At 59.4% G+C, this 15,197-nt stretch overlaps 1 protein-coding gene and 1 pseudogene across 1 annotated transcript; both read right to left on the bottom strand.

Annotated features, from left to right (window-relative positions):
- Nucleotides 1–408: 408 nt before the first annotated feature.
- On the bottom strand, nt 409–6,746 carry LOC135457593 (Fc receptor-like protein 2). Its single transcript, XM_064732301.1, is given in 10 exon segments — nt 409–551; nt 2,742–2,795; nt 3,456–3,542; nt 3,623–3,925; nt 4,016–4,285; nt 5,232–5,383; nt 5,385–5,484; nt 5,714–5,944; nt 6,033–6,053; nt 6,716–6,746. Coding segments are annotated over 10 exon segments (1,392 nt in total).
- A 4,065-nt stretch (nt 6,747–10,811) lies between these two features.
- LOC135457594 (Fc receptor-like protein 3) lies at nt 10,812–14,067 on the bottom strand (annotated as a pseudogene).
- Between the last annotated feature and the right edge of the window lie 1,130 nt (nt 14,068–15,197).

Raw genomic sequence — 15,197 nt, forward strand, 5'->3', positions numbered from 1 at the left:
CAGCAATTGATCCTTTTATCCCTTGCAGCAAGGGTCTGAGATAGCCCCAAAAACCTTGCATATCCCGCAACATTCTGCTCAACAACCTGACCAGTTCCCTCCTCCTTCCTGCCTCAAACCTGCAGCCCTTTAGAATGTCCTGGGAAGAGTGTTTGGCTTTTGGCCGTGGCTGCCAGAAAAGAGGGAAAGGTGTGGAAATATGGAGCTGTGGCTCTGGCTGCAGCTGTGGTGGGGCTGTGGGGAGTGATCCTTTGTGGATTCCAGGCTTCCCCAAAGCTGCTCAATCCCTGCCCTCCTTACCTTAGTGAAAGGCTGAGGGATTGCAGGAATTGTGGTATAAAACCACCTGTTGCTGCTGTGGAACCAAGATGAGCCTGAGAGCAGGTGCTGCCTTCCTTCCATTCAGGATCATGGAGAGCGCTCATGGGTGTTGGGCAGGGTGTGTGCCTGGTCCTGGGACACTGCTACGCTGCCAGTGGGCACTGGGATCCAACCTGTTGCCTTGGCGGCTTCTGCCAGCTGCCGGTGGCGGTGCCGGGACTGATTGGTACCTGTGAGTTTGCAAAAGGAGCGATTTCACCTTCTCCCTCCCATCCGAGGCCGCCATGGCCCGTTAGGGGAAGGAGCTGGACCGGGGCGCCCCCTGCTGGCCGGCAGTGCTCCCTGCAGCGCCCCCTGCTGGCCACAGTTTTAACTGCCACAAAAACCAATAGTGCTGAGCGGGAGGGAAAGTTCTGGGTTTGCGTTGTTTGTTCTATTCTGGTTTATCAATTTCCCAGGAAAGAGCTGTTAATCCTTTTCCTACACCTTGGCCTGGAAGCCAGATCATCTTTGAAATGAAAAAAAGGTTCTGAGATGGGTTTCTTTCCATTCCAGTTTTTATTTCCCAGTTTCCTTGGAAGATATTTCTCATTTAAATGAGTTACCAGCTTCTGGGTTCCAGCATGGATGCAACAGACACGCCATGAGCAGATAGGGTCAGCGATTTGGCCACCTCATGGTCTGCCTTTTAAGCCAGTTGGGTCACCAAGGCTCCTCTCCCCAGCTGGCACTTCTGGTCACCTGGCTACTCAGGAGCTGGCTTTGTCAAAGTGTCACGCTGTCCCATGACTTGCAGATGATGGACAGACGGGGCCCTGTCTCACCAAAGGCAAAGCCTGACCAACCCCTGCCACACACAGCTGTTCCAAAATGTGTCCAGACTTCATATTCTTCCTGTCTCTGACACCCCACCCTGTGCCATGGCCTGATTCCAACTGCCCTGGGAAAGGGGGAGGCTCAGAAAACTCCTCAGGGCCTTTGTGACATCCTGGTGTAGGGAACATGGCAGAGGAGGGGTTTGGGACAGGGGACAAGGGAATCCAGAGCCTCCTGAAGGCCACTTTGGCCATCAGAGCAAGGAAGCTCCAGGGCTCTGCCAAATTTCTCTGGTGGAGGAAACGTGATGGGGGGTGAAGTGTTTGGGGATTGTTCTTTGTTGGTGGCTTTCCCTGGAAATCATTCCTTGTGTGACCATTTGGACTCTGAACCTTGTTGCTGTTGCTGTTGGTTTTGTGTCCGGTTTTCGGCTGTTTGAAGGGCCTGGAAAGGCCCGGAGTGGCCTTGGGGCAGCCCGCGTATCGAAGGACGAGAAGAGGCTTCAGTTCTTCTTTCTGTTTTTATGTTTATTAATTGTTTATCTAAAAGATTTTCTTTCAGCCCGACAGAGCTCTGCTCAGCAGTCAGCCATGAGCACACTGTCCTGTCCTCCGGACAGCCACCTATCTTTGTACCCATTGTTACGTGTACAATATTTATCATTTTTCCCCAATACCATTTATTCTTATTGTCTGGTGCACTTTCAGTAATGACCAATCCAAAAGTGCCACCATCACCAAAGAAGATGGAGAAGAAGAAGAAGAAGGAGGACAGGACACGCCCCAATTCCTCCATCTTACTTCTCTAAACCTCCCTGTACATAAATCCTAAACCCTGTGTCTCACTCTCTAATTAACTAATCCCTTCACCATTCACCCCGGTGAAGTCCTCCTATCCTCATACAGGTGTCGTCTCCTGTGTAGGGTCAAAGTCCAGCCACCAGACACTTCTGGCAACATTCCAGGACTCCCGAGCCCCCCAAGGGTGGTCTCGGTGGCTCGGCACCTCAGGACTGAGATGCTGAGATCCCACAGTTTTGTTCTTTCATTGCTGATTCAGGAACTGTCAGACTTTTGGAATCTTTGTGCCTCCATGGGAAGCGGTAGGGAAAGGGGCAGCAGCCCCTGGTGTTTAGTGGCAACCCCGAACTGGAAAATCCCATTCCTAAAGCTCGACAAACCTGAACAAACAACATCTCTGCCAGTTTAACCAAAAAGCTGCATTTTGGACTAGATGAGAAGGAAATGGGTCCTGTGTCCCCTGGCACTGGGAGGAGCCTGGGGAGTCATGGGTGTACTGGGAGCACTGGGAGGGGGAAAGGGGAGCAATTGGTGCCCTGTGCAGCCCCCCTGACTCGTGGTCATCACCCCAGGCAGGATGGGCCACCACAGGAGCCATGGGACGCGGACTCCCACCGTCCCCCATTGTCACAGCACCTTCCAATGGATGTCACTGGTGTCCTGCAGTCGCCCATGTGGTCCTGGCAGCTCTGTGTGGGTCACCTGGGGGTCCTTGGGGGGAACAGTAAGAGACACCTGGCTTGGGGTGACACCCATGGGTGACATGTCCATGTCCCCACCCATCCCCCATACTCACCCCCTGACCCCTCATGTCCAGCCCCTCCCCCACCTGCAGGGGATAGGGGGTTCTGGGGGGCCCTGTGGGGATAAGGGGGGGTCTGAGGGGTATCTGGGGAGGGGGTCAGGCAGAGTCATGGCTGGAGCTCCTCACTCACCTGTCCTGGGATTTCCTGAGAGCTGCAAGAAAAAGAGGATGGGGTGATCGTGGGATCTCCTGGGCCCGAACCCCATCTGGGAACTTTAAATGCCCACTGGACCCCTGAGTCCCCAACAGACACTGATTTCTACTGGACTCCTAGGCCCCTGCACCCCAAAGCACCCCTGAGGAGCCCCAGAACACCTGAGCCACCCAGGTACTCCAACCCCCTCCCCAGGAATCCCGAACCCCTGAGCACCCCTCAAGCCTCAAGGAACCCCAAGAATAGAATGCAGGGAAGCCCCAAACTGCTCCAGGATCGCTGAAGAGCTCTCAACATCCCTGCACAACTCTCCAAAACCTCCCAAAAAGCCCCCCAAAAATCCCAGTGTCACCCAAATATTCCTCAAGGCCCTTCCTGGGACAGCCCAGGACCCTCCAAAAGGCCCCCAAACCTGTGAGCACCCCAAGCAAAGGTCACTGGGGGCTCAGCTTCCTCCAGCTCAGGGAGTTGGGTGATGCCCCAACAGCCCCCCAAATGTGTGGGGCTTCCCCCCGATTCCTGTAGGACCTTGTCCCCGCCCCGCCCCATTGTCACCCACCCCAGCGGTGCCACCAGTGACAGTCCCCGATGACAGCAAGGAGCAGGAGCAGGAACAGGAGGGTCCTGCCGACATTCACAGCCACTGCTGGGAGTAGAGGGGGACACACTGATGTGACCCTGAACCCTGGGGGTCCTGAACACCCTGGTGACTCTGTGTGATCCCACCTGTGACCCAGGGTGAGCCAGGTGTCACCTCCAGGGCCAGCTCAGGGCTCAGTGCCCGGATCACGTGGTGCCCGTCCTGTCCCCGCTGGTTGGTGGCCATGCACTGGTAGGTGCCCGAATGTCCCACATCGATGTCCCTGAGCTCCAAGAGGGGACCCCGTGCCACCTCCTGCCCATTGTACAGCCAGGTGAAGGTGACAGGGGCTGAGCCCACCTGCACTGAGCAGTGCAGGGTCACGTTGTCACCTGCACGCACCTGATGTGACAGGGGACCAGAGGTGATGGTGGCATTGGCCACGGGCACTGGTGGGGACAGAGACAGGGCTGGCACCTGGCGAGGTGGAATGTGGTTGCTGTGGGTGGGGTCATTCCCAGCCCAAGGGTCCCACTCACCCAGGACGGTGACATTCAGGGGGTCACTCTCGGCCACACTGTCCCCGTCACTGACCCGGCACTGGTACTGGCCGCTGTCATTGTCCCCAACGTGGCACAGCTCCAGGTGCTGGCCGGTTCTTGGCAGTGCCCCTGAGCCCTCCCGGTGCCAGGAGAAGGACAGGGGACCTGTCCCTGTGGCCACCGCACAGCTCAGCACCAGGTGGTCTCCAAATACAACCTGTCCCCCAGGGGTCTGCACTGACAGGGACACCCCCGAGGGTGGGACCCCTGCGGGAGAGTGGGACACCAGGGGAAAGTGAGGGACCCGGGGGGGTGTCAAGGAGGGGCAGGGGAATTCCAGTGAGGGAGAGGGGGTGCAGAGATTGGAGGAGGGGGGCTTCAAAAGGAACCCCGAGAGATGGTAAGGGGGTTAGGGAGGGAACACCTCGAGAGGGAGGTGGGCAACACCAGGAAGGGTATGGGGACCATGGGAGGGGATGGTGAGACTTGGGCAATGTGCAGAGACATCAGAGAGGGGTGGAGGGACCTAGGGATGGGGGAGGGGACCCAACGAAGGATGGAGGGAAACATGAGCCAGGAATGGGGGGACCATAGGAGCGACCTGGGGCAGCGATGGCAGGACACAGAAAATGCACCAGGGAAGGATGAGGGTACCCATGTAGGGGCTGGGGGTCCCGGGGAGAGACCCGAGAAAGGATGGGGGGGGGCGGGCAGGGAGGGATCTGGAAAAGGTTGGGTGCCCCAGAGCAGGTGTCAGGGAGGGCTGGGGGATGCCAGGCAGTGTGGGGGACCTGAGGCATCTGTGTAGGCTCCCCGTGCCCATCCCCACACACTGCACACTGTGAGGAGGAGCCGGGCGCTGCTCTTCTGCATGGACCTCCACTGGGAGTGCACATCACAGCCATAATTCCCCGAGTGGGAGACCCTCACAGCGGGCACCAGCAGCTGCGGGCCCCCCACCACCTGCCCGTCCCTGTAGAACACATGCGGGGGGGGGCTTGGGGCCGCAGGGGTCTTGGGGCCGCAGGGGGCTGGGGCTGAGGCAACTGAGATTCAGGGGGGACCCCTCAGTGAGCTCCTGGGCACCCTCCACCACCGGCACCGAGAAGAGCTCTGGGAAGGAGAGGAGAGGTGAGGACTGTGAATCTGAGTGCACTGGGAAGTGGCTTTGGGGTTGTCAAGATATTGGAGTTCCAGCCGTGTGGGTGCTCACCATGCACTGTCACTGTCACTGGTGCTGACCATGACTGCCAGGACCCCACCAAGCCCTCACATCTGTAGTGGCCGCTGTGGTGCAGCTGCAGAGGTGAAAGGGACAGCTCAGTCCCCTTGAGGGACCCCCTGAGAGCCTTCTCCTCCCGGTATTTGCACCCTGGTGAGATGGTTGTCCTGCTGGCTCCGGCAGCGCAGTGTCAAGGTGTCCCCCTCCAGCAGTGGCCGCGCTGGCACCTGCAGCACCAGTGGGTCTGTGGGACAGGAAGGTCACATCTCACTGATGACACTGGTCTGGGGTGGGTGCCCATAGCACCAGGGACATGTGGGTGCTCTGGGGTGCTCTGGGGTGCTCTGGGATGCACTGGGATGTCCCCAGAGCAGGGCAAAGGCTCTTGTCACAAGAGGGGTGTGAGCCCATCTACGGAGTGGAGCCCACCCTGAGCTCTTGGGCCCCCATTATAATTAAAGGTCTCCCCTCACCATCTGAGACTTTCAAGGGGGCGCTGCGCCCAGTGCCGGGTTTGTCACATGTATAGGTGCCACTCTCAGTGACACTGAGGCGGTCCTGTCCCTCCTGCCACCAACGCTGCCTGTCCTTGTACCAGATGGTGGCACTGGCAGTCCCCGAGCCCTGGCAGGTCAGTGTCACCTGGTCCCACAGCGCCGCCGGCCTCCAGGAGGGCTCCACTAGGAGCTGGCTGGTCTGGGCGCCTGCGGGTGACAGGGGACACCAGCCTGCCAGGGCCAGTGTGGGGCTGGGCACAGCGGGGTGGGGCCATGGCATCCCCCAAGGACTCACCAGTGAGGCCGAGGGTCTGGGCTGGAAGGGAGAAGGGACAGGGCTCAGTGGGGATGTCACCATGGGGACAGAGGCACATGGGGTACAGGGTGTGGTGGCTGTCCCCGAACTGTCCCTGTGGGGACAGATGCTTTTGTGGGAAAGTGTGTGGGTGGTCCCCAAAAGTCTGGACAGGCTGAGGGACATGTCTGTGTCACAGCCACCCCTGTACCACATCCCTGTGGCACAGACACCTTGGGAACAGGGACGTGGAGGCCACCCCGGGCTGAGGCAGAACATGGGGACACTGAGAACACCCCGGGCACAAGGACACCATGGTCACAGCCCATGCTGGCCCACGTCACCCCCCACCAGCTCATGATCCCATCCCCGTGATCGCATCCCCATGGCTGCATCCTCACGGTTATTGTCCCTGCATCCCGGTTCCCTTGTCCCTATCCCAGGAGCTGCCTGAGCCCAAAGGTGCCAGTCCTCACATTCCTGTCCCCACATCCACATCTCCAAATTCCTGCCCCCTCTTCCTGTCCCCAAAGCCACCCTACATCCCCATTCACACCCAGGTCCACTGTGGGTAACATGGACTGGCACTGCTGGCACTGGGGACCTCAGGGTACCCCACAGTCCCTCTGTGCCCCCTTCCCTCCCCATCTCTGGGGTGTCATGCCTGTGCCTGGGGCACTCACCCCAAAGGAGCAGCGCCACCTTCCCGGCCATCCCGGTGTCCCCAGCCACGTGCACTGGCTGTCACTCACTGCTGTGGCCACCGCTCCCCTGGCTGGTGGCTCTTCGGATGAAGGGGAAGGAAGGGAGGTCAGGTCTCAACCTCATGCGTAGGTGGCCCTTGGTGGAGGCAGGGTGGGGATAGCCTGGGGACACGGGTGGGTGGGACAAAATAGGTCATGGTGTTCCCAGGAGTGGGCAGCTCGGTGGTTTTAGGGCAGCAAGAAGGGAGTCACTGGTAAATGGGGTCCTGAGGAGGGGGAATATCCGGCAATGGGGGTGCCATTGGAATGAGCGTCTCCATACCTGGGTGGACTCAGGGATGGGAGTCCCAGGGGAATGTGGGCTCCAAGGATTTGAGTTCATGGGATGGGAGAATGGTGGGTCCTAGGAAGATTTCAGAGGATGGAATGAACGGGAAGGGGTTCCTTGGGAATGGGGTGCTGGGCCATGGAGATCCTAGGGAATGTCAGTGTTGGGATGGGGGCTGCAGAGGGAGTGGGACATAAGGAATGGAGGTCGCATGTTTCCGTTCCCGGGGGAATGGGGGTGCCAGGGATGGGCAGTGGCTGGGTGAGCCCATGGGTTGCAGCTCCTTCCCTGGGTGCTTCAGATTTTGGGGTGACCCAGAGCCAGCACCACCCCCACAGGGTGCTGGTGTCCAGGGTGTCACCCCAAACAGATTCTGAGCTGCTCAGGGTCTGTGTCCTCCAGCCTCCAGTGATTTTTCCCTCTCTTTATTCCATTTCCATCATTTTACCCCTCAATTTCACAAGCCCCCAGTTTGTGCCTTGATGGTCCTTGGGGGCACCTGGAGCAGGGAACAGCTTGGGGGAAGCCCAGGGTGCGGGAAGCCCAGGATGGGGGAAGCAGGGGTGAGGGGTCTGCAGGGAGGGCTGGGGAGGCTGTGGGGGATGGGAGAGTGCAGTTTTAACCCCCAACACTTTCACTTTCTGTCTCCCCCAGAAGAAGGAAAAGGCCATTTGACACCTTTCCCACATGGGGGGGGGAAGGGTTCTGTCTTTAGGGGGCACATCCAGGGGGCTCCTGTCCTGGGGGAATCCTGCCCCAGGGGGGACACATGCTGGGGAAGAGGGTCCAGTCCTGCAGCTTGGCACCTTCGGAGGGGTCCAGAGTTCTCCATTCTTGCTCATCCCCTGCAGGATCTGAGCCAGCAAGAGCAGCTGGGGAATGGAGCCCCGGGCAGGAAGGAGCTCCCAAACTCCTGCTCCTTGAAGCCAGTGGCCATCCAAGGGTGGGGCCCAGCCATGGCCCAGCCCCACTGCACAGGGATGGCCATTGCCCAGCTCTGCTCTGGCTAGCCCCAGGTGGCAGCCAGGACCTGAGGGTCCCCATTGCCCCCTTGGCTTTGATTCTGGCAGCTTTAGAGCCCTTGCAGAGGTGAGAATTCTGTGTGGGCGGAAAAGGACTGCCTGTGGTTTGCTCAGCCATGCAAGAAGCACAAAACCCAAAGAGAGCTAAAGCAGTGGCTCTGTGAGGGCCTTTGATGGTTTTCAGAGCTGGGCTGGCTGGAAAACCCCCCGGCAGGGGCAGGTGTGTGGGAACCAGCCTGGAAATGCAGCAATTGATCATTTGTTCCTCTTTGTAAGGGACAGAGAGAACCAGAAAACTACTTCAAATCGCAGAACAATATGCCAACAATCTTCCTGGGCACCTTCTTGAACAAAATCTGCAGCCATGAGGAACATCATGGAAAGAATGCTTGGATTCCAAATTTGTCCACAAAAATAGAGAGAAAAGTGTTGAAGTATTGGTCAGTGGCTCTGCCTGTGGCCATGGTGGGGCTGTGGGGAGTGACCCTGTGTGGATTCCAGGTGTCCCCAAAGCTGCTCCATCCCTGCCCTCCTCACCTGAGTGAAAGCCTGAGGCTTTGCAGGAATTGTGGTGTAAAGCCACCAGAGGTGCTACTGTGCACTCAAAACCTGCCTGGGGTCAGGCCCTGCCTTCCTTCCATTCGGGATCATGGAGAGCGGTCGTGGGTGTTGTGCAGGGTGTGTGCCTGGCCCTGGGACACTGCTATGCTGTCAGTGGGCACTGGGATCCAACCTGCTGCCTTGGTGGCTTCTGCCCGCTGGCGGTGGTGGTGCTGGGACCGATTGGTGCCCGTGAGTTTGCAAAAGGAGTGATTTCCCCTCCTCCCTCCCGTCCGAGGCCGCCATGGCCCCTGAGGGGATGGAGCTGGACCGGGGCGCCCCCTGCTGGCCGGGAATGCTCCCTGCAGCGCCCCCTGCTGGCCGGGGTTATAACTGCCACAAAAACCAACAGCGCTGAGCGGGAGGGAAAGTTTTTGGTTTGAGTTTTTTGTTCTCTTCTGGTTTATAAATTTCCCTGTAAAGAGCTGATATTCCTTTTCCTACGCTGTTGCCTGGTATCCCCATAATCTTTGAAATTTGAAAAGAGTTTTAGGGATGGGTCTTATTCCAGCTAGGTTCCTACTTTCCTTGGCAGATATTTCTCATTTAAATGAGTTGCCACCTCCTGGGTTTCAGCATGGATGGGACAGACACCCTAAGAGGAGACACAGTCAGGCACTTGCCCACCTCATGCTCTGCCTTTTAAGCCAATTGGGTCAACAAGGGCCCTCTCCCCAGGTGGCACTTCTGGTCACCCGGCCACTCAGGAGCTGGCTTTGGCAGAGTGTCACACTGTCCTCAGTGTGCCACGGCTGAGAGACTGATGGAGAGATGGAGCCCTATCTCACCAAAAGCAAGCCTGACCCATCCCTTACACACATAGGTGTTTGAAAATGCCTCCAGACATGAAGCTTTTCCTGTTTCTGACACCCCACCCTGTGCCATGGCCTGATCCTGACTGTCCTGGAAAATGGAGAGGCTCTCGGATCCCTACAGGGACTTTGTGTCATCCTGGTGCGGGGAACAGGGCAGGGGAGGGGTTTGGGACAGGGGAGAAGAGAATCCAGAGCCTTCTGAAGGCCACTTTGTCCCTCAGAGCAAGGAAGGTCCAGGGCCCTGCCAGGTTCCTCTGGTGGAGGAAACATGCTGAGACAATATCTGGGGTTTCTTCCTTTTTGGTGGCTTTCCCTGGAAACCATTCCTTGTGTTACAATTTGGACTCTGAACCTTGTTGCCGTTGCTATTGGTTTTATTCTCTCTGGTTACTGTATTAGGAAATTGTTCTTCTCTCAGCCCTTTGGGATCTTTGTCTCTCCACGGGGAGGGAGAGGGGCAGTTTTTAGTGCCAGCACACACATGAGTGGGTGCCCATTGGTGGTGACCCCCAGTGTCCCCCCAGTGTCACAGCACATTCCCATAGGTGCCACCGGGTTCCCAAGGTCGCCCCTGCATTCTCCGCAGCTCCGCGTAGGTCACCTGGGGATCCTGGAGGGTGGTGGCACGGGGGGACACTGCAAGAGACACGGGCTGTGGGATCTGGGTGGGGTGACACTCTTGGGTGACGTCTCCCTCTGCGTGTGTCCCCCCTGTACTCACCCCCTGCCCACTGGGTGACCACGACGCGGGTGTACGGCACCTCCCCCTCCTCTGGGGGGGTCAGGGGATCGGGAGGGGGCCCTGAGGGAATAAAGGGGATTTGGGGGAGGGAATGGGAGGTCTTGTGGGTTGGGGTAAAATGAGTGGGTGTGGTGTGAGCCCCCCACTCACCTTTCCTGCTGCTTCCTGGCAGCTGCAAAGGAAAGAGGGGAGGGGTGACTGTGGGGTCCCAGGGCCCTGATCCCTCTCAGGATTCCTGAACACCTATAAGACTCTCAATTTTTCATAGGACCCTTAAGCATTCCCGAATCACCTCAGAATTCATGAACTTTCCCAGTGGCCCCAAACAAATCATCCTCAAGAACCCAAAGACCAGCAGGGAGAGGGACCCACCCAAACACTCCCAGGGCCACTGAAAGAACCCCCAACATCCCTGCAGGACCCCACATCTACTCCCCAAACTCTGCAGGTCTCCTAGCCAAAGTCATAATTGAGGGTCTTTGGGTCATTCCCTATGGTTCCCCAGTTCTCTGAGCCTCTACATTACCCTGGGAACCCCCTTCCCCCATTGTCACCCACCCACATGGTGTCACTGGTGCCAGGCCACAATGACACCCAGAAGGAGGACCATGAATAAAATGGCCCCACCGACCCCTGCGGCCTCTGCAAGAAACAGAGGGGGACACATCAGGATCACTCATCACCCCAGGGGTCCTGCACTCCCTGGGACCCCATCTCTTTCCCCACCTGTGACCCAGGGTGAGCCAGGTGTCACCTCCAGGGCCAGCTCTGGGCTCAGTGCCCGGAACACGCGGTGCCCGTCCCGTCCCAGCTGGTTGGTGGCCACGCACTGGTAGGTGCCCGAATGTCCCACATTGATGTCCCTGAGCTCCAGGAGGGGACCCTGGGCCTCGTCCTGCCCATTGTGCAGCCAGGTAAAGGTGACATAGGCTGAGTCCACCTGCCCTGAGCAGCGCAGGGTCACGTTGTCACCTGCATGCACCTGGTGTGACAGGGGACTGAGGGTGATGGTGGCATTGGCCACGGGTACTGTGGGTACAAAGACAGGGCTGGCACATGGTGAGGTAAGATGGGGATGCTGTGGGTGAGGTCACCCCCATCCCGAGGGTCCCACTCACCCAGGACGGTGACATTCAGGGGGTCACTCTCGGCCACTCTGTCCCTGTCACTGACCCGGCACCGGTACTGGCCGCTGTCATTATCCCCAACATTGTGCAGCTCCAGGTGGGGCCGGTGCCCAGCAGTGCCCCCAAGCCGTCCCTGTGCCAGGAGAAGGACAGGGGACTGTCCCCATGGCCACTGTGCAGCTCAGCACCAGGCTGTCCCCGAGTGCCCCCTGTCCTGTGGGGGGCTGCACTCACAGGGACACTCCCATGGGTGGGACCCCTGCAGGAGAGGGGGATACCAGGTGACAGTCAGGGACACAGGGGGTTCAGGGAGGGGCAGGAGGATCCCAGTGAGGGACAGGGGTGGCAGAGATTGGGGTGCTGGGTCTTAGAAAAGAACCCTGAGGGATGATGGGGGGTTTAAGGGAGGGAACACCTGGAGAGGGAGGTGGGAAACACCAGGAAGGGTATGGGGACCCAGGGAGGGGATGGTGTTACCTGGGGAATGTGCAAAGACCTCAGAGAGGGGTGAAGGGACCCAGACAGGGGTGAAGGGACTAAATATGAGATGGAGGGAAACATGAACCAGGAATGGGGGGACCTTGGGTGAGACCTGGGACAGTGATGGCAAGACACAGAAAAAGCACCAGGGAAGGATGGGGGTGCCCATGTAGGGGTGGGGGAACAGAGTGAGGGACCCGAGAAAGGATGTTTGGAGACAGGGAGGGATCTGGGAAAGGTTGGATACACCAGAGCAGGTGTCAGGGAGGGCTGGGGGATTCCAGGCTGTGTGGGGGACCTGAATGATCTGTGGGGGCTCCCCATGCCCATCCCCGCACTCACTGTGCACCGTGATGTGGAGCCGGGCACTGCTTTTCCGCACGGACCCCTCCTCGGAGTGCACCTGGCAGCTCTAATTCCCTGAGTGGGAGACCCCCATGGCGGGCACCAGCAGCTGTGGGGACACCTGTAGGCCCCCCGCCACCTGCTCATCCCGGTAGAACACGTGCAGGAGTGGGGCTTGGGGCTGCAGGGGGCTGGGGGTGCTGCAGCAGCTGAGATTCAGGAGGGACTGCACAGTGAGCTCCCGGGGACCCTTCAGCACTGGCACCGAGAAGAGCTCTGGGAAGGAGAGGGGAGGTGAGGACTGTGACTCTGAGTGCACTGGGAAGTGTGTTTGGGGGTGTCAGGAGATTTGAGTTCCAGCTGTGGGGGTGCTCACTGTGCACTGTCACTGTCACTGGTGCTGACTGTGACTGCCAGGACCCCACTAAGTCTTCACAACGGTAGTGGCCACTGTGGTAGACCTGCAGGGGGGACAGGAACAGCTTGGTCCTCCTGAGGGACTCCCTGAGATCCTTCTCCTCCCGGTAAAATCGCACCCTGGTGAGATGGTTGTCCTGCTGGCACCGGCAGCACAGTGTCAAGGTGTCCCCCTCCAGCAGTGGCCGCGCTGGCACCTGCAGCACCAGTGGGTCTGTGGGACAGGAAGGTCACATCTCACTGATGAGACTGGTCTGAGCTGGGTGCCCATGGCACCGGGGACATGTGGGTGGTCTGGGATGCTCTGGGGTGCACTGGGATGTCCCTGTGTGCAGGGCACAGACTCTTGTCACACGAGAGGTGTGAGGCCACCGATGAAGTGGAGCCCATCCTGAGCTCTCAGGGGCCACCCTCATAATTTAAGATCCCCCCTCACCATCTACGAATGACACTGGGGGGCTGCGCCCGGTTCGGCATCTGTCACACGTGTAGGTGCCACTCTCAGTGACAATGAAGTGGTCAGGTTCCTTCTGCCACCAGCACCGCCCATCCTCGTACCAGGTGGTAGCACCAGTGGCCCCCGAGCCCTGGCAAGTCAATGTCACCCGGTCCCACAGCACTGCCAGGAGCTGGGTGGTCTGGGCACCTGTAGGTGACAGGGGACACAGGCCTGCCAGGGCCAGTGTGGGGCTGGGCACAGCGGGGTGGGGACCTGGCATCTCCCGAGGACTCACCAGCGAGACCAAGCGTCTGGGTTGGAAGAGACAAGGGACAGGGCTCCATGGGGGTGTGGCACTGCAGGGATGGCGGGGCCAGGGTAAGCAGCGTGTGGTGGTTGTCCCCAAACTGTGGGGACAGCAGTTCTTGTGGGAAAGTGAGTGCGGGTGGTCCCCCAGCCCCACATTGGCCCTGGCAGGCTGGTGTCCCCTGTCACCCACAGGTGCCCCAAATCACCCAGCTCCTGGTGGAGCCCCCCTGGAGGCCAGCGGTGCTGTGGGACCGGGCGACACTGACCTGCCAGGGCTCAGGGACTGCTGGTGCCACCACCTGGTACAAGGACGGCCAGCGCTGGTGCAGGAGGGACAGAACTGCCTCGCTGTCACCGAGAGAGGCACCTACATATGTGACAGACCTGGCACTGGGCTCAGCCCCCCCGTGACAGTCTCAAATGGTGAGAGGGGATCTGTTGAGATTCATAAATCTCAACAGGTCAGGGTTGCCCCCAACAGGTCTGGATGGGCTCCACTCTGTAGGTGGCCTCACACCCCCTGTGTGGTGAGAGCCTGTGCCCTGCACACAGGGACATCCCAGTTCATCCCAGTGCACCCAGATATCCCTGGTGCCATGGGCACCCACCTTGGACCTGTCTTGACCCTGCAGTGAGATGGGACCCTCCTGTCCCACAGATGTTCTGGTGCTACCGGTGCCAGCACAGGGGTTGCTGGAGGGAGACATGGTGATACTGCACTGCCGGGGCTGGTTGAAAAACACGGTCACCAGGGTGCGATTTTACCAGGATGAGAAGGATCTGGGGGGGCCCATAAATGGGACTGAGCTGTCCCTGTCCCCTCTGCAGCTGAACCACAGCGGCAGCTACAGCAGCAAGGGCTTGGGGAGGTCCATTCTTTCATGGTCAGCAGCAGTGACAGTGACAGTGCATGGTGAGCACCTCCATGGATGGAACTCCATCTCCTGACAACCCCAAAGACACGTTCCAGTGCACTCAGAGTCACAGTCCTCACCTCCCCTCTCCTTCCCAGAGCTCTTCTCGGTGCCGGTCCTGGAGGGTCCCCCCCGAGCCCACCCAGGGGTCCTCCCTGACTCTCAGCTGCCTCAGCACCCCCAGCCCCCTGCGGCCCTGAGCCCCCCTCCTGCACGTGTTCTACCAAGACGGGCAGGTGGTGGGGGGCCAACAGAGGTCCCTGCAGCTGCTGGTGCCTGCCGTGGGGGTCTCCCCTTCGGGGAATTACAGCTGCCAGGTGAGCTCTGAGGGTGGGGCCATGCGGAAGAGCAGTGCCTGGCTCCGCTTCATGGTGCGCAGTGAGTGTGGGGATGGGCACGGGGAGCCCCCACAGCCTTGTCAGGTGCCCTCCCTGAGGACCTCCATGTCCCCCAGACACCTGCCCTGGCTCCCTGCGCCTCTGCCCTGTGCCCTCTAACCCCTCTATGGTGTCACCCCATCCCCGACATTTCCCACCACACCCATCCCTCCCTGTCCCTATCCCCCACACCAGCTGCCAGCCCCTCCAGTGCTCTGAGCCTTGTCTCTGTCCCCACAGTGCCTGTAGCCAATGCCACCATCACACCCAGTCCCCTGGCACACCAGGTGCGTGCAGGTGACAACGTGACCCTGCGCTGCTTGGTGCAGGTGGGCTCAGCCCCTGTCACCTTCACCTGGCTGCACAACAGGCAGGAGGTGGCCCAGGGTCCCCTCATGGAGCTTGGGGACATCGATGTGGGACATTCGGGCACCTACCAGTGTGTGGCCACCAACCAGCTGGGACAGGATGGGCACCGCGTGTTCCAGGCACTGAGCCCAGAGCTGGCCCTGGAGGTGACACCTGGCTCACCCTGGGTCACAGGTG

Source organism: Zonotrichia leucophrys, chromosome 25, assembly GCF_028769735.1.
Source record: "Zonotrichia leucophrys gambelii isolate GWCS_2022_RI chromosome 25, RI_Zleu_2.0, whole genome shotgun sequence".
In the NCBI taxonomy this organism is placed as follows: domain Eukaryota; kingdom Metazoa; phylum Chordata; class Aves; order Passeriformes; family Passerellidae; genus Zonotrichia; species Zonotrichia leucophrys.